At 44.8% G+C, this 17,898-nt stretch overlaps 1 protein-coding gene across 8 annotated transcripts in view; it reads left to right on the top strand.

Annotated features, from left to right (window-relative positions):
* Fhl1 (four and a half LIM domains 1) overlaps positions 1-16,794 on the top strand; it is a 62,477-nt gene extending 45,683 nt beyond the window's left edge. For 3 of the 8 annotated variants that reach the window (XM_075956666.1, XM_075956667.1, XM_075956668.1), the window contains exons 3-8: positions 11,374-11,555; positions 12,563-12,737; positions 13,280-13,449; positions 13,880-14,066; positions 14,657-14,859; positions 15,283-16,794. In XM_075956666.1, coding sequence (XP_075812781.1) covers positions 11,400-11,555; positions 12,563-12,737; positions 13,280-13,449; positions 13,880-14,066; positions 14,657-14,859; positions 15,283-15,366 — 975 coding nt within the window. In that variant the 5' untranslated portion in view covers positions 11,374-11,399 and the 3' untranslated portion in view covers positions 15,367-16,794. Of the gene's footprint in view, positions 1-3,034; positions 3,153-11,373; positions 11,556-12,562; positions 12,738-13,279; positions 13,450-13,879; positions 14,067-14,656; positions 14,860-15,282 lie in introns of those variants that run through there. The other 5 variants (XM_075956670.1, XM_075956671.1, XM_075956672.1 and 2 more) reach the window with 3 other exon arrangements.
* Positions 16,795-17,898: the final 1,104 nt, after the last annotated feature.

The raw sequence follows: 17,898 nt of genomic DNA on the forward strand, positions 1-17,898 counted from the left end.
CTCCTATAGCATCATACCACTGTTGCCCCAGTGGGGCTAATTACCAGGCCAGTTGTCACTGTAGCTTGAAGAGTTCATAGCTGGGTAAGCCTGATGACTGCTTTCCTCTTCTGGTGGTGTTTATGGTACTCTCCCAGCACTGTGAAAGCTAGCCAGTAGGGACGGAACTTCCGGGTAAGTACTAGTTTGATTTCTCCATGTCCTGACTCAGGTATACGGCATCTTCTACAGTAGGGTCTTACCATCAAGTTCTGTAAGTTAACCAGGAGCATTGACAATAAATAGCCCATCATGCTTTTAGTTTGGTCAAACGTCTAATTTTGTGAGATCTGACATTACCACTGGAGGCTGGTGTCCAAACAGACCCTAGTCGTGTCTTACAAAGTGCCTTGTGAAAGCTGAGTTACATGCTTGGTGTGTGTTGCAAGGAGAGTAAGTAGAGCAGTAGGCTGGGCACCCAGATCACACAGACTTGTCTTTATTGACTAACTAGTGATCACAAAGTGGTTTTCTTGTCTTTGTGTATTCTCTTATATATTTTTTTTTGATTTTTCGAGACAGGGTTTCTCTGTGGTTTTGGAGCCTGTCCTGGAACTAGCTCTTGTAGACCAGGCTGGTCTCGAACTCACAGAGATCCGCCTGCCTCTGCCTCCCAAGTGCTGGGATTAAAGGCGTGCGCCACTACCGCCCGGCGATTCTCTTATATTTGAGGCAAAATAGACCCAAGTATATTTGCCAACTTCATGAAGCCATATGTCCATAATTTCTATTTGCCTTTCAAAATGAACCAACACCTAAATGAGATAGATGCCAAGTCACTATAAAATCTATGTCCCGGTGTCAAGCTTGAAACTAGAAGTGGTGTCTTCTGAGGCAGCATTAGATAGATACACAAAGTTTGTTGTTCACAGCACTGTTAAGAGGGTCATTTAAAAATACACTGACCCTACTGAAAGGAATGCCTCATTAAAATATAACTTTAGGACTTGTAAAGGTTAGTCATCTAATAAGGTAAGAGCATTTCCTCTAAGTAGAAAATGTACGTTGATTTTAGGGGTGTGTATTGTTGTAACTGGTCAGTCTGTTATAATTTAATCATCCTGAACAAGGAAATGTCTAGGAGGGTGTGGAAGAGAGCACAGTGCCTTGTACCTATTCTCTTAGGCTTATTTTTTTTAAATAAACATCCTGAATTTTTTTATTCTTATGCCAGTCTCTAAATAACCAAGAGTAGGCAGAAATTTTAGTTATCTTTGAGAGTAACTTTTCCCTGAAAGCTTAAAGTTCAAAAAACTGGGAAACTCATTTACCCATCTGTCCACATCACATGTGCATGCCCTATGCTGCAGGAGCATGAGGACAAGCAAAGCAAGCACTGCCCTAGCCCCCAGCCTGGAGCATGCGTGATCAGACACACTAGTGGTTGTTGAGTTTAGCTTGCCCAGGGTCAGTCCCAGAGTGAAATTCTGCTACCTCTCTTACAGTTCATAGCAAAGCCAAAGCCACTCTTTTTGAAACAGGGGTTCTCTGTGGAGCCCTGGCTGCCCTGGAACTCACTGTGTAGACCAGGCTGGTTTCAAACTCAGAGATCTGCCTGCTTCTGCCTCCCAAGTGAGTGCTGGGATTAAAGGCATGCACTGCCACCACCCAGCAACAAAGCCACCTTTTAGATTCCAGTTGGGACTGTGTTTTGGAGGAATAATTGACACGGGTGGCTTGTTTTAATATATTCCTTTAAGGCATAGCTTTTTTTTTTTTTTTTTTTTTTTTTTTTTTTTTTTTTTTTTTTTTTTTTTTTTTTTTTGGTTTTTCGAGACAGGGTTTCTCTGTGGCTTTGGTTCCTGTCCTGGAACTAGCTCTTCTAGACCAGGCTGACCTCGAACTCACAGAGATCTGCCTGCCTCTGCCTCCGAGTGCTGGGATTAAAGGCGTGCGCCACCATTGCCCGGCTCAAGGCATAGCTTTTGAACACTTCCCAGGAGCTGGGTTGTATTCTAGATCATGTCACCAACATAGAACAGAGGGAAGAGTGAGAAACAAAACAAAAGCAGACAAGTTACTTTGATGGCTGCTGTTAGCAGGGCTTTAGAACTGAAGGAGCATCAGATTGGGGAAAAGTAGCAGGAGAGGATGGGAGCAAGATGGGCCAGGTTGGAACTGTGCTGGTGGTCAGTGACTTCAGTCTCTGAGTGGCTTGAGTGAAGACTTGAGATGGGAAAAGAAACATCTGGGAGAGACTGTGCTGAGAGAGTGCAGGGGACGGCAAGGAAGCCAGTAAAGTGGGAGCCAGGGCAAAGGAAAGGTCCTAGACAGACTTTGAGGCTTTTCTTAGAACCAGTTCACAATCGCCAAGTATCCAGCCAATGATGGTCCGTGGAGCCGCTACTATAATGCATGACAGTTGATGTCTATTCATGTGTTATTATTGTCCCTGGAAGCAAAAAGTGTAAGACAGAGCATCTTACACTGTAGATGTTGCAAGGCTCTGCACGTGTGGGACCTATACCATTCTCTCTGGTGCTGTGGTTAGAGTAGCCACAATCGCTCCCCATTTCAGTGATCCGCTGTTTGCTGGTACATAGCCAGGAAGACATTAAATGTCCTTAAAGCTCTAAATCTCTCTCATTGTAGTGTCTAACTTCCTTTAAATTACACCAGTAGCCTAAGTCCATCTCCTGTAGTTACTTTTATCATTAGCAGGACAGAAATGCATGATTTATAGGACCAAAGGCAAGCTCCTGTGGCATATAAAGTGAATTAATAAGGTTGGCTCAGCATTAAGCTATGTCAGAGCTGAGTCCAAATTTTATTCCGGTACAGGGATGACTTTCTATGTGGCCTCTCTGGCTCTGAAGCTAATTTGGATGCTGAGTAGCCCCACAGGTATTTATATGTACCGTGTGGTATTTTTACTGGGTCCTATTCTTCTCCCTTGGATCACCTAAAATGGTTAAGAATTTTCTAGTGGGATTAAGGTTGTGATCTCAGGGGAGGGGTGGGACATCTGCTCTTGGTTATTTTTGTGAGCTGCTTCCCCTTAAATGTATGTTCACAAATGAGGCACAGCGTTATCATCTGGGGTTGAGAGAAGACCGGTCTAGGTGCTGCTCCTGAACTTGGCCTCTGAGCCATGGCTTCTCAAAGACACTCAGGTAAAAACTCCCTATTCTTTCTCTTAGCTTAAGGACGGTTGTTTATGGCAATGAATCTGTCATTTGTCTAAAGATAATTTTGGACTGAATGATTTTAGCGTTGTGTAAATGGTAAGTAAATCCTAGCTGGTATCTATTTTGTTCTCATGCTGTTTCAAAAGATGAAAGTTTTCTTCCTCAAGTAAGTTTAGACATTTGACTTTTTTAAACTTTGTTGTACATTTTCAGGTTATCTTATGAAACTAAGAGATGGTGTGAGGAAGGAAGTTTGATTTTCTTTGTTTTGTGGGGGCAGTATTAGGAATTTTGGGTCATTTATAAGGGCGCTCTTCAGCTCTACAATGCTTGAAGTCTAACTTCAGGTGTTTGTGAAAGGCGAATTGAATAGGGCGAGGGAAGAAGGGTTATGTATAACTTAAAGTACCCATGAAGGACCTGACACATCTTTCTTCTGAACAATATTCTTAATTTTTCTAAAGAACCAGTTATAGGTCTCTTTGTTATGGAAAATATGGTATTCATTTTTCTTAACTGGAAAAGTTTCCTATCCCCTAGATAAGGACCAAGAGTGAGTGAGGGTTTTCCTCATGTTTTATGGTCTGCCATTAGGGAGCCTTTTGGCTCTAAACGAGATGCCTGTGAAATAGGTGCTGGAGGATGAAAGTCCAGTTCTGTGAAGTTAGCCTGCTGTCTGGATCACTCCCAAAGCCAAGAATGTGGCTCTTGCTCTCTTTCCCTCTGCCCAAATAACAGTTCCCTTTCTTGGAGTTGATGAAGTAAGATAGATGGGCAGAAACCAAAAACTTGGTCTGGTCTCCCAACTTGGAGGTTAAGGGACAAAGTTACTACTAATGGTAGTCTTTTACTTTTTTTTTAATTTTTTGGAGTTTTATTTTTTGAAACATGGGATTGCCTGTTGATATTTTGACAACAGAAACACTTTTTTTGAAGAAATGGCCTTTTCAGTGTTTTAAAGCACGTATACAGCAGTGGAGTTGACTTTAATTCATTGATGTGCAGTTCCTGCTTTGTTTTCTAAGTGTTTAAAAGCTCTTTGATGATTTCTCTGTAACCCTCAGCGACAGTTTTACAAACATGGTTGCCACATGCCTGAGATTGTGATTATCTGCCAGTCAGCTGTACCAGTTGTCCTGATGGACTTGACTCCGCATCAGCTGGGAGACATAATCACTAATTAACGCTCAGAACAGTCAGCTTAATAGCTGGTATTTATGGCATACCTAAAAACGATACCTAAGTTGTTAGTTAATAATAGTAATAATGTAATAAAATAAGAAATAATACAAATAAATAATGCCTCAATTGTTAGAACAATTGTTTGCACTTGTTACATGATTTTTCAAATCAAGAAATAACAGTGTGCATTGTGTTAAGTTCATTGGTCTATAGAAGCAGAGAATAAGTAGTTCCATAGAAAAGAAAGAAGCTCTCACAGAAGGAAAATCAATGTTGCTCTTAAATGGGCTTCATTTGAGCAAAATGAAGGTTCGGCTGTTTGGATTTGGGCTCATTTTTAGTGTCCATGCACATATCAGAGGACATTTTAAAGACAATGTGCACATTCAGCATTGAACATTCTTATCTGTTAAAACAGCAGTTCAATTCCTTTTACCCTTTTGCTTTCAAGTCAAGGGCCCATCTTTTGTGGGGTTCCCCTGGCTTCGTAGCACCAAGTATGACTGGCAAAAAAAGTCAATGAAATGATTCCTAATGATATTCTGCTATACTCATAGATTGGTGCTTAGCCCAGTTGTCAGAGAGGCTTCATCCAGCAGCTGATGGGAGCAGATGCAGAGACCCACAGCCAAACACTGGGCGAAGCCAGGGGAACATTTTGTATTCTTAATGACCACTAAATGACTGTCTACCACTTTTCCCCAGCTGGAAAAATTAAAAAGACATGTCCCATGGCCACTGGTCACGAACTTTCTTCCCATCTGAGAGACAGAGCATGACATGCTGCGTGCGACGTGCGCAACATTAAGAGTGGTCATAGGGTGACTTTGCTGAAGGAATAGCAGAGACACTTTCATTTAATGATGCCATAGCCAACCCTCCCGACAGCAGACGTAAACTAAAATGGTGTTAGTTGCACATCAGTTATCCAAAAGACCTTCTAATTTTTTACCAAATGTGGCATTCTAGAGAAATTGCTAGTAACGTTGAATCATTGTGTTCATGTTCTATTTTTAAGCCAAAAATAAATAACCCTTGCTGATTTTTCTATGATATTTGATAGACTGCTTTTTAGCTATGACTCATAAGCTCCGTCTCCCTGAGGGTATTTAGGTGTGTGTTCTCAAATGTCTGATGACACTTCCGGGTGTATTAGCATGTCTGTGACACAAGTGTCCTATTCATCAGCTGAGGCGTCCTTCCATATTTGTTGAATGTCCTCAGGAGTGCAGTATGTCCTTTTCTTTGGAAGCCAGCATTTATTTCTATGGCACTGATGTGCTGCACTGAGCCGTAAACAGTAGGGAAAAGCTGGGCTTTGTTTTCCAACTGGGTGGTGTTCAGTGTTTGTGCTGTTAGAGCAGTCCGGCAAAGCGCACAGAAGAAGGTCACCTCCATATGACACCCACTTTCTCCTGAAATGTTAACTTGAACTACTTGGTTTGAGGGACAAATGCAAGTTCCTACCTTGTTTCTTGGTTAGTTGGGTGGGTATATGATTAAATTTGAAGCTAGGTCATTTTTCTTCTGTATGTTTATACATCTGTGTGAGAGTGCTTAGATGTGTGTGCGTGCGCGTGTGCACTCATGCACATGCATAGTCAGTGTTGGGCTTTCGGTCACTCTCCATCCTATATTTGGAGACAGGATCTGTCACTGACCCTGGAGCTGACAAGTTGAGCTAGACTGGCTGGTCATTATAGCTTTAGGGATTTCCTGTCACTTCTTCCTCAGGCACACACCACTGTACCTGTCTTTTTATTTGGGCGTTGGCTATCCAAAGTCAGCTCCTTATGCTTTCACAATGGCGTTTTACTGATTGAGCCCCGCCCCCAGCCCCTTGAATCCTTTGTTGTTGAGACATTAAGGTTTCTGTAGTCACCTCTTGGCACACTGGAAATAAATAAAGATTTTTTTCCTGATAGGAAGCTTCCTTATTAAGTGAACAATGATGTGTCTTTTGAAGCAGGCATAGAAAGAAAATCAGCCTGCCAACCTAGGATAGATAGGTAGCATTTGATCACCCAGCCACATTTCCCACTGGATTAAGCTAAGCATCCAGAGTTACTTACCTTAAATACATTTATATGAAAGATATCTTAGAAAAATCAGATCACAGTTCACATGACTGGGAGGTATAATTTAGATTTGGAGACCCTAGGATAATGGGAGGTGAGGTTTGAAATCAGGACATAGTATTTTGCATTGTATTAGGTTCCTTCATCTGTGAAAGCAGAAGAGAATTTGGTTCACAAAAGAAAAAAAATTCTCAGAAGGAAAATCAATATTGCTTAGAAATAGAGGCTGAGTTTATTGGATCTGAGTCCATTGTGAATGCCTGTCCACACAGTGAAGTTTAGAAGCTTAACAGTGGCAACCTTTCTCTACCTGTCTACCAGCAAGGCACACTGAAAGATTTCTATACAGAAGGTCCACACTAGGTCCTTGGGCTTCTATTACAGTGGTAGAAGTTTCTGTGACAGAAACCGCACTACCATGTACAAATGAAGGCCACATGAGATTAAAATTCATCAGAGGAGCTACCCTGGAACACAGTGTCCTTCACAGAAGAGGCAATAAGGGAGGCATCATTGTAATCACATGCAGCAAAATTTCATTTAATGATGTGTTAAAACCACCCTAGGTCAAGGCAGATGTGTCTGGGAGCTTGTAGAGTATAAAAGGTTGAACATTGCGTGTACTTGAAAATTGCTAAAGAGGTAAAATGATATCTTAAGAGATAAACACTGAAGAGTATGAGGTCAGCAAGAGTAGAGAGAGCCCCCTTCCCCGCAGAGAGGTTCATTTTTTTCTTTCTCATCTGCTGATTTCTAATGGAGGCTGGGGCAGGGCTGGAAGATTTTCTCCTCCCATGAATTCTGGTGTAACTCCATCTTTCATGGTCCCCACCACTAAGGACATGTATTCTCCTTTAAGGACCTCTGTGCAGGCATTGCCTTTTTTTCAGATAGATTCTTGACATCCTTAATTCCTGTGAATGTTCCAGTCTTGAGCATACTACCCATATTTTATATGAAGTTTTGGTGTGGTGAATATAGGAATATATTTCTCCAGCTTTGTAGTAAAGCACATGCTATGAGGCTTTGGAATAGTTTTGTACCAAGTAATTATAATTACACAGTTAGACAAATGAGGTTGGATAATCCAGGTTGCCCAAAGTTTCCATTAGATTTATCACAAAAAATTATTAAGGACTAGAGAGATGGCTCAGTGGTTAAGAGTTCTAGCTGCTCTTCCAGAGGACCTGAGTTCAAGCCCCAGCAACCACATAGTAGCTCACAACTCTCTATAATGAGATCTGATCTCTCTTCTGGCATACAGACATAACTGTAGACAGAGCTCTCATACGTAAAAAATCTGTCTATTCTAGGGCCAGAGAGATGGCTCAGTGGTTAAGAGCACTGATTGCTCTTCAAGAGGACCAGGGTTCAATTCCCAGCACCCACATGGCAGCTCACAACTGTTTGTAACTCCAGTTCCAGGGGATCCGACACCCGTGGCAAAACACCAATGCACATAAAATAAAAAAAATTATTAAAGTTCACAAATTTGACATTACTAACATACTTTTAAGTATTTCAGCTTGTTTGTGCATTAGGCAATAAAACCAACATTCCTAGACATGCTATTTTATCTTGATTAATAGGTGTTTCCACCCATAGAAATGACTTAAGTCAACTGTTAAAAATCAGTCCTAAAATAGTCCCTTTGAAACCTGTTTTCTCCAGCTGTATGCAGAGTCTGGCCTGAAGCATACTGTGTTGGGGAATCTGAGGTGATCCTGATTCCTCCTGGTTTTAAAGAACAAAAAAGTCATACTCTGCCGAAAGCAAAAACATGAAAGCACTGAGACCCAAAACCTTCCTTGTTGGTACCATTAACTTAGAGTTGGCTCGTCTATTGTCTCCATGGTATGCTTTAGACCTCATGTTAAAGGAATGATGTGTGTGTGTGTGTGTGTGTGTGTGTGTGTGTGTGTGTGTGTGCGTGCGTGTGTGTGTTCAATACACTTTGGTACAGGCGTGTCCAGCCTGCTACCCACAGACTACCCACAGCATCCCAGGATAGCTACAAATGGGACCCAACACATTTGTAGATGACAACATCATATCACAGTGTCAAAAGGTTGGAACCCTGCCCCTGAATACTTCTGTGTTCATTGGTGAGCTGTGGATTCTTTGGTCGTTTGCTCGCCTAGAAGCTGAGCAGGTCATGTTCTGTAGCTATGGGACTGAGCAGTGACAAAGGGTGGGACTGGCTCAGAATAAATGCTTGTAAAGTAAGCAGGCTCAGTGGGTACATCTCTGGCACTATAAACCATAGTGTTTGTAGGCTTTCTCTTGAAAACCTCTAGGCACCAGCTAGCCGTGGTGGCTCGTGCCTATAAAAATTTCACCATTTAGGAGGTCAAACTAGAAGGTTCACCACAAGTTCAAGACCAGCCCTGGACTACAGAATTAGACTTTGTCTCAAAGAAAAGCCAAAACAAAACTCCTAGAGATAGCTAGAAAGGGAATTTTCTGTCTTTTCTAGTATATTTTCCTTTTGTGTGACATCAGCACGTATTTTTTTGTAAAAGATTAATTTATTATGTATACAGTGTTATGTGTGTTTGTATGCCTACTCTCCAGAAGAGGGCATCAGATGGTTATTAGTCACCATGTGGCTACTGGGGATTGAACTCCTAGGCCTCTGGAAGAGCAGCCAGCAGTCAGTGCTCTTAACCTCTGAGCCATCTCTCCAGCCCCAGCACCTATATTTTAACCATAAAATTAGAGCTCAGCAATATCAAAAGGTAGGGCAGCTCCTTTTAGGCATGGTCAGTATAGTTCTTGGATATAGAAATATTTAGAATTCACTACTGCTTTTCTAGACATTAAAAGAGCGATAGTAAAAAGAAAAAGGCAACTCAGTAAGAGAGAATGATCGCTTTTCAAATGTGGCCCTCGGTGATAAGGTCTGAAGGGCTAATTGCATCAGGGTGCTTGTGCTGTACAAATTCTATTTCCTTGCCATTGGTACTAAGGAGCCACTGATCATTTGAGGTCCTTGGAGTTACTCTTGCATTTTATTTATTTTGTGGTACCAAGGATTAAAAGCCGGGACTTGTGTGTGTTACACAAGGATCCTGCCACTAAGCTGTATCCTCAGCCTTTTTAAACTTTTTAAAATAAAAATCATGAGATGACAATTTCCGCTAAATTGCATAGGCTAGCTTTGAACTTACTCTATTGTGCAAACAAGCCTTGAGCCTGTGGTCTTGTATCAGTCTTCTGAGGTTATAACAGGGGTTGCAGGTTTGTACCACCAGGCTGATGTGGCATATACCCTTACTAAAGAATCACTTGGTTCCTCAAATCAGCCCTTAGCAAGAAAACTTTGTTATACAATTGCCACATGGAGAAGAAAACAAAAGTCTCTATGAGATGGGAGAGACCAGCTAGAACAAACGGAGAGTGATTTTCCCACAGGCTCTCATGGCCATGGGTACTGGTACCTGTAGGCTATAGGAAGTTGAACAGATGCCGCAAAGTAGCTGAGTAACTCCAGGAGATGGGCCCGGCTTCCTTGTTGGACGCACTTTGTATCTAACATAGGCACACAAGGGACTCTCCCTGGTACTCTTCCCTATTGATTTGACAGTGACAGAACTGTGCCAGGCAACTGTTGTGTACAGAAATGTCACTCATTTACTTCCCGAGTCAGCTCTCTGAGATGAGGGGCCTGGGAGGTGGCAGTGGAAAGCAGCGGGCATTGTGTGTGTTCCATGGCCGGCTTTCCCTTGTTGAGTGACAGACTACAGAGATTGACAGGTCTGAGTGAGAGTTCATCAGCCTCTGCTCAAGCCGCCCAAGCGGGTTCCCAGACAAAGGGTGTGGTTTCCTTAGCTCACTCTCTGCTATTTGGTTGCCTATGGCAACTGGATCCAAACAACTTGGACATGTGGTTGTATTTAAAAAAAAACAAAACTGGGAATGGAACCCGATGCAGGAGTGTGGGCCATTCAGTTGGTGGAAGAGCTGCGGTGAGTAGCAGAACTGCTCGTTTCTTTCCTCCATTCTTTCTTGAAATTACATGGTGGATGAATAGTTTGGGTTCAGATAGTTTCAGTTCTTGTACTTCTAACACAAATAATTGCTGTCTGTTTACTCCTGTAAATTCCCCTTTTTTAAGTGTGATAGGAAAAATTAGCACATGTGTATAGAAATTGGAAACTAATAGAAACCCAAATTTGGTGCCTTCCTGGTGGCAGGATTCTCTACTAAATGACTTGGCAGAGGGGCTACGGAAGACCTTAGCAGGGCTCTGGAACTTGGCAGACCTCTTATATATGGTTATCTAGGGCCATAGCTGAGGGAGTTTGTTCATGGGAAGGGGATGGAGGGAGGAGGTCTTTGGAATTATTTTGAATCTTTGCAGAAGTCAGTTTTCCAGATTCAACTTGAAACTTTTGCTGTTTAGAGCAGCAAACATACCAGAAGGTAATATGTCAATGAACAGCCCAGTCCTTACTGGCTTGACCTGAGAAAGATTTGATTTTGCTGCGTCACAAAGCGTCACCTCACTGTGGCAGATACTTCCTGGTTGCCTTGCCCAGGAGTCTTTCTTCTTTACTGTCTCACCTCACCTTTCCATTCCCGGTTCAACAACAGATGGGTCTCCCAGAATCCTACCTTAGAATAAGTACTGGTCCTCTTGCCATCCTTAGTGTCCTCTGTGAGTCAGCAGAGTGATTTCTGACATGTCCGCAGGGAGTCGCTGGTCCTTGACATGTGGCATTTAGTGTTCAAATCAGAGGTATTTTCTTCCTGGGAGCCATAGTGAAGTATCAGTTGTCGTGGCACTTGGTAACTAGCCAAGCTCAAGTGGAAGCTAGGCCCTGAGGACTAGAGGGTTTTCCTAGCTCCATGGCAGCAGTGCGCAGGAACCTCCGGAGCCTTCTGTGACAGGGTACCCTTGTATTTCCCTTTGCCCATTTGTTCTCCCTGCTTGCCTTTTCCAGGTCCCTCCAGCTATAAGGTGGGCACCATGTCTGAGAAGTTCGACTGTCACTACTGTAGGGACCCCTTGCAGGGGAAGAAGTATGTGCAGAAGGACGGCCACCACTGCTGCCTGAAGTGCTTCGACAAGTTCTGTGCCAACACCTGCGTGGAATGCCGCAAGCCCATCAGCGCGGATGCCAAGGTAACTATTGTCCCTGAGGGGGAACAGGGCGGGCTGGGCTTCATGTGCTTTCTTGCAGCCTTGCTAGCAATGCCGCGCACCGTTTTGAGTTTTCGTCACAGCAGCCTTAAGTACTTGAGACAGGTTCTGTGCTGCCTAGGGTACTTTTCATGCCCCCTAGCTTAAAATAGAGTAATATGGGCCTTGGACCAGATGGCCCACTAAGGCCTTTGCAGCTCTTGAGTTGGACGGGTTGAATGGCTTTTATCGAAATGCTCGGCAAGAGAAGTGTTTGAGTTTGGATTTTCTTATTTTATAATTCTTGGACATATTTAATGAAAGATCTTGATAACAATCCCCAAGTATAAACACAAAATTTGTTCGCATTCTATTTATCTTCTGTGTGCATAGCTTGAAGGTGATTTTATACAATGTTTTTTATTTTTTTTAATTAAACATAATCCTATCATTTCCCCCTTTCCCTTTTCTCCTTCCAGCCCTTTTGGGCATTCCCTAGCCCCTGCACCCTTTCTCTCAAATTCATGGCCTCTGGCCTCCTTTTCTTTTATCGTTGTTACTTTTTGAAAGTAATTGCGTGTGGAATGACGTTTATGTGCTATAGCTAAACGTACCAGAAGGGCCTTGTTTTCCCCAGAGATGCAGGATAAACTATGTGTTGCGCTTTGACATTGTGACTGTGACCCAGCACGAGACCAGCTGTGCTTTTCTTCTTCTTCATGTGGGATCTATTAACCCTCTAAAAGCTTCAAATTTTGGAGCGTTTGGATTTCAGATTTGTGCTGAGGGCTCTCCTACCTCTCCTCTTATGTCCTTTGGGAGCTCTGAGGCTTTCATCTACACTTCAGTATTCTGTTACTCCTAAAAGCACAGGGCATCCCCACATGGAAGGGGCTGACATCTGAGTGAGTAGTTCCCCGGCCCTGGAGAACCTGGTGTCTGATGGTAAGGCTACTGCCACTGCCCCCAGTACCCCTCACCGTGGCCACCCTGCTCTGCTTGATGTCCAGGAGGTGCACTATAAGAATCGCTACTGGCATGACACCTGCTTCCGTTGTGCCAAGTGCCTTCACCCCTTGGCCAGCGAGACCTTTGTGTCCAAGGATGGCAAGATCCTGTGCAACAAGTGCGCCACTCGGGAGGACTCCCCCAGGTGCAAAGGGTGCTTCAAGGCCATTGTGGCAGGTACTGGCCCCCTGCTACCCTGAGGGCAGACATGGTGTGTGCTTGCTTGTCCTGGTGGGGCTAACATTGCTGTGAGCTGCTTTTGAGATTTTGGCATATATATGTACACATATACATACACGTATATATGCGTACACATATATGCTCGCACACACGCACACACTCGGAGACTAAAGAACACTGGCAAGAACAGTCTGGCAAGAGAATGAAGTGAAAAGTATGTAGCTTTTTCTCCTTTGGGTGTACTAAGTGACTGGTGCATGCTTCTCCCTCAGGCATTTGGGGTTAGGTAGTCCTCCTAGTGAAGCTCTTCAGTTATTGCAAGGGTGGAGGTGGGGGAGTGGGGGTTCAGGTGCCTCATCCCCACCTGTAACAGAACCCTCCGTTGGCATGACTGCAAGTAACACATGGGGATAGGTTGAGGGAGGCCCCTGACTGCAGGGCCTGCATCCCCTCGCCTCTGGGGAAGGGCTGGGGAGCTGAGCGGATGCAGCACCCTGCAGAGCCTGTCAGTGTGCCTATTGGATTGCTTCCCTCTGCAGGAGACCAGAACGTGGAGTACAAGGGCACCATCTGGCATAAAGACTGCTTCACCTGCAGCAACTGCAAGCAAGTCATTGGGACCGGAAGCTTCTTCCCTAAAGGGGAGGACTTCTACTGTGTGACTTGCCATGAGACCAAGTTTGCCAAGCACTGCGTCAAGTGCAACAAGGTATGCTGTGGTAATTGTGCACCGAGCATCGTTCCCTGGTGTTGGACAATCTGCAGCGCACTTGCACACACACACTATCTCATTCCATCCTCATGATAGCCCTGTGACGTTGGAATTATTGTGCCCATTTTACAGATGAGGAGCCTGGGGTTAGAAAGCAGTGCCACAGCTGATTCTAGTCATCAGCGTGTGTCCCTCCATTCTGAGTCGGGCAGCCCTGGCTCTGGAGGCCCTGCCTCCTCTACTTCATTGGCTTCTGAAGAGGCTGACCTTCTCTAAGCCTTGGTGTCTTCATCTGTAAATTGGGGATAATAATAGCACCTGCCTCCCATGGCTGTAATGGTGATTAAATGAGATACTGTATACCAAAGCACCCAGCTCAGTGCCTGGTTGTTGAATCTGAATCCCGGTGCCCCACTCCCTGGTCTAGGCCATCACATCTGGAGGAATCACTTACCAGGATCAGCCCTGGCATGCCGAGTGCTTTGTGTGTGTTACCTGCTCTAAGAAGCTGGCTGGGCAGCGTTTCACCGCTGTGGAGGACCAGTATTACTGCGTGGATTGCTACAAGAACTTTGTGGCCAAGAAGTGTGCTGGATGCAAGAACCCCATCACTGGTAGGCTAAAGAGTCCTTGCTAAGTCTGCCAGGCTAGTGTTTTTGTGCATGGTAACCATCTCTCATTTCCTGGCGTCGGTTTCATCCACAAAGGCCCCTAGACAATGCCCCTACAATGGTGGCCCCAAAGGCCTCCCCCAAATAGTTTGGATTATCTCCCAGGCCAGATTAACCCTTGCAATGCAGAACACTTCCTGACTACTATTGACCAACTAGCCATGCCAGTTCAAGCGCTGCACAGGGGTGAAATTGGGTGGGGGTGGGGCAGGCACAAGGGGTGGGGGGTTAGTGGTGGGAGAGCCGGGAGAGGGAGGGGGTGAGAAGAGGGGATGGGGAGGGCTAGGGAGGCTGGAAAACTAAAAGCTGGCATTATACCACCCCATAGTGGAAGGCTAGTGCAGAGGGACCTGCTAGCGGGGTCATTTTTATGTATTTTTAATCTTTTTGTGATCAGAAGCAAAGCTAATCACTTCATTCCTCATCTTGCGGCCGCGATCCACGTGCCCTGAGCCCTTTCCCTTGCCTCCAATTTTCCCATCTCCCCGGGGAGCCTTGAAATGTACATTTGAGAAGACTTTTGCCATCCTCAGGGAAAAGGACTGTGTCAAGAGTGAGCCACCCAGTCTCTAAAGCTAGGAAGCCCCCAGTGTGCCACGGGAAACGCTTGCCTCTCACCCTGTTTCCCAGCGCCAACCTCCGGGGCAGGCATCCGGGTGGAGAGAGGACTTGTCCCTCGTGGGTGGTGGTTCTTTATAGAAAAAATCGAAGCTTAGCAGCTCCTCCTCGAGGCCCGGTAAGTGCACACCCCACAAACAGCCCAAGTTTGCCTCCCGGTGGCCACTTTGATGCCATGGCCCTGACTTTAAAAGACACTGGTTATGCTGGGAGGTCGGTGCGCGTCACAGAGCTATAGTGGTGGTGGCATGGGAACAGGGGTTCTTTAAATCAGGGAAGCCATTGGCTGAGCTCTGGCATCTTTTCAGGTCCTTGACAGCCATAGAAGGGTTGCGGCGGCGCGGGGGACAGTGGCGGCGCGGGGGACAATGCGCGGTGGGAGACAATGCGCGGTCAAGTAGAGGGGAGCAGAGAGCCGGGCAGACACTGACTGTGTGCCTGTCGACTCTATGATCGGGCAAGTTGTCATTTTCTCTGACTCCTGGGTTCCTCATCTGTCTTCATTCAGCTGTTCTCTCTGTTTTCTTGTGTTTTCCCACAGGGTTTGGTAAAGGCTCCAGTGTGGTGGCCTATGAAGGACAATCCTGGCACGACTACTGCTTCCACTGCAAAAAATGCTCCGTGAATCTGGCCAACAAGCGCTTTGTGTTTCATAATGAGCAGGTGTATTGCCCCGACTGTGCCAAAAAGCTGTAACTTGACAGGGGCTCCTGTCCTGTAAAATGGTATTTGAACCATGCTTTGTGTCCTTTGCTCACTCGCTCTGTTACCATCCACAGAGGAGGAGTGGGTTTCCACCTTCAAAGTTGCTCCTTCTGTCCTTTCTCCCATTTTACAGTATTACTCAACTAGGGGCACATTGTGATCATATTAGGATTTAGCAAAGAGCAACCTTGCAGCAAAAATAATTTCTCTGTTGCTGCAATGGAAAAAACAGAAACTTAGATAGACTCTTCTGCATGTTTCTCATAGAGCAGAAAAGTGCTAACCATGTAGCCACTTCATGATGTAAGCAAGAAGCATAGGCGATAAGGCTCCCACTGAGATGCCTTCCAGGGCTCATCTGGGACCCACTATGCTGTCACATGACTGATGCGCAAGAGTTGGAGCGGCTGCTCCAACTCCCTGCTCACCTTCTTCTGTGAGCAGTAGAACTTGCCAGAATGCATGGTTTAACTTCATCAAAACTCTGACCTTCCTTCTGTTCTTTTGTACTGTCACATGACTAACACGAATTTGCAGAGAATTAACATTTTGAACTTAGCTGTAATTCTCAACTGACTTTCCCCCTACTAACGTTTGACTCCCCACGTGGCGTGTTTTCTGATCATTCCTGCTTTGAAGCATGGAGCACACAGGTGATTTGGAGAGTATAAGTAGATCTGAGGAAACGAGCCTGTTTCAGAACATCGTCACAGTGACTTCTGGAAGCTTAACAAAACTAACCCTCCTATCCTTGTTCATTTTTTAAAATTTTGTTTTAATTAATAGTAAAAATAGTTTATGGGTTTGGAAACTTGCATGACAATATTTGAGCCTCCTCAGACATCCCTGCAGTTTTGGGATCCATCCTATAGAAGAGACAAAAACTCTAGGGGGCAGCTGAGCAGGCACAGACAGCTGTCTGTCATCAACAAGAATATGACATGTTAAAACCGTGACAAGTTGATTCCCTTGTGACATAGTTGTCTGCTCTTTGTCTGTGTTCAAGAAAACCACAAAGTCCCTTTTCTTGTGATTCTTAGAACGTTCCCTCAAGAGTTTAGCTGGGTCTCGGGGGCTGTTTATTGGGGGTGGTCATCATCCTCCCCAGGCAGGACTGGTTTTCCACCTCCTGCATCTCTGAAACACAGGATACCTACTTAACTGTATTCTCCATTATATTACATATATAAAGAGACGATATCAAGGTAAACATGTAATGAAAATACATATTCGTATATTACTGTAGCAGTGGTCGTAGATGCCGCCAGCTCACTTCCACACTGTCATTAGCTGTTTCCATCTAACGTTTCAGTGTATCCTTACAAAAATAAAAGCAGCATAGAAAGAATACGTCTCCTGTTTTTTTATTATTCTGCCCAAGACAAGCACGGGTGTGTAATATGCTGCTGCCTCAGAAACTCGGGGACCTTGTTCCTGGCGTCAAGGATATACTTAGTTCAGTGCAGTGTACAAACATGGAGCACCACCGCGGTCCAGTTTTTTCTTTTAAAAAAAAAACAGCCTCAAAGTGTTTCCCAGATTTCTGCATTTCACAAAAGCCAAGAGCCAATGATGCTTGCATGGGCAGGATAGCACAGGCAGGAAGGGACTCCCAGATGAGGCCATTTCAGAAGGAATCTTGCTTTCCCCTCATTCCTTCATTCCTTTCCCTTCGGCCCTCTAGAGCCTGGGATCCATGCGCCATTGTGTCTTTCCCATCTGCCCTTCCTACCGGCACCCCCCTAGTGCTTTGGGCCATTGTCTCCTTTTGAGAGATGGGAGAGCAGAGGGAGAGGCTGGCCTGGTATACTGAGCTTCTGTGGAGTTGGAACTCCTGAAGCTCATATTCTTACCCATCCACCCTTCGCCTACCCTAGAGGTTATTTTAAGAGGCCCCAGGTGGGGGCTGGAGAGAAGGCTCAGTGGTTAAGAGCATTGCCTGCTCCTCCAAAGGTCCTGAGTTCAATTCCCAGCAACCACATGGTGGCTCACAACCATCTGTAAAGAGGTCTGGTGCCCTCTTCTGGTCTTCGGCATACACACAGATAGACTATTGTATACATAATAAATATTTAAAAATAAAAGAGGGCCCAAGTGGCCACCAATGGCAGTGGCAATGGGTGCCAGCTGTGCTCACTTCTTGTGCCCAGTCCTTCCTCCCATAGGATGTTCTAACGCTACGTGTCTGCTAACCGCAGATTGGAGGGGTAGCAGTTAGGCCTTCACAAGCCCCCTGGCAGAATAAAAAATGGTTCTATTTTGTGGGTATCAGAATTTTGAGAGATACTAGGGTCAGAGTGGTCTTCATCAGCTGAAACATTTGCCATCTGAGAAGGGTTGAGGCCTGTCAGAATTGACCTCAAGCCTTTTTTCCATTTTGCTGTAGATTGAACCCAGGCCTCTTATGATCATCAAGAATGTGAACGTCCCCTTTGGGTATGCTCCTTTTTAG

The sequence above is a fragment of the Microtus pennsylvanicus genome, chromosome X, assembly GCF_037038515.1.
Source record: "Microtus pennsylvanicus isolate mMicPen1 chromosome X, mMicPen1.hap1, whole genome shotgun sequence".
NCBI classification, from domain to species: domain Eukaryota; kingdom Metazoa; phylum Chordata; class Mammalia; order Rodentia; family Cricetidae; genus Microtus; species Microtus pennsylvanicus.